Genomic DNA, 319 nt, shown 5'->3' on the forward strand with positions numbered 1-319 from the left:
CCCCCCCCCCAAAAACCCATCCCATTTCCTCCCCGCAGGTCCTCTGCCTCATCACGGCGCCCGTCACCATGATCCTCAGCAGCCAACAGGACGCGGCCTTCGCCTTCGCCTCGTTGGCTGGCGTCTTCTCCTCCTACATCACCTTGGTCGTCCTCTTCGTCCCCAAGGTGCCGGTGGGGAAGGGGTTGGTGGGGTCCGGGTGTTTCTTCTGGGGTAGGGCGGAACAGTCGTCCTACGTCCTCCCTTGTAGGGTCAAGGTGTTGCCTCTGCAGCCGTGGAGGTTTCTTCTCCAGTAGGGTCATGGAGTTGGCGATGACAG

The 319-nt window shown here is 62.1% G+C and overlaps 1 protein-coding gene across 1 annotated transcript in view; it reads left to right on the forward strand.

Moving 5' to 3' along the window:
* Window positions 1-296, forward strand: part of GABBR1 (gamma-aminobutyric acid type B receptor subunit 1) — a gene marked incomplete at its 5' end in the record, with an annotated part of 7684 nt that extends 7388 nt beyond the window's left edge. The window contains one exon of the mRNA XM_009273810.2: window positions 39-296. Within this exon, the coding sequence (XP_009272085.2) occupies window positions 39-296 (258 nt within the window). The remainder of the gene's footprint in view (window positions 1-38) is intronic.
* Window positions 297-319: the final 23 nt, after the last annotated feature.

Source organism: Aptenodytes forsteri, unplaced genomic scaffold (genome assembly GCF_000699145.1).
Source record: "Aptenodytes forsteri isolate BGI_AS27 unplaced genomic scaffold, ASM69914v1 Scaffold714, whole genome shotgun sequence".
Classification (NCBI taxonomy): Eukaryota; Metazoa; Chordata; class Aves; order Sphenisciformes; family Spheniscidae; genus Aptenodytes; species Aptenodytes forsteri.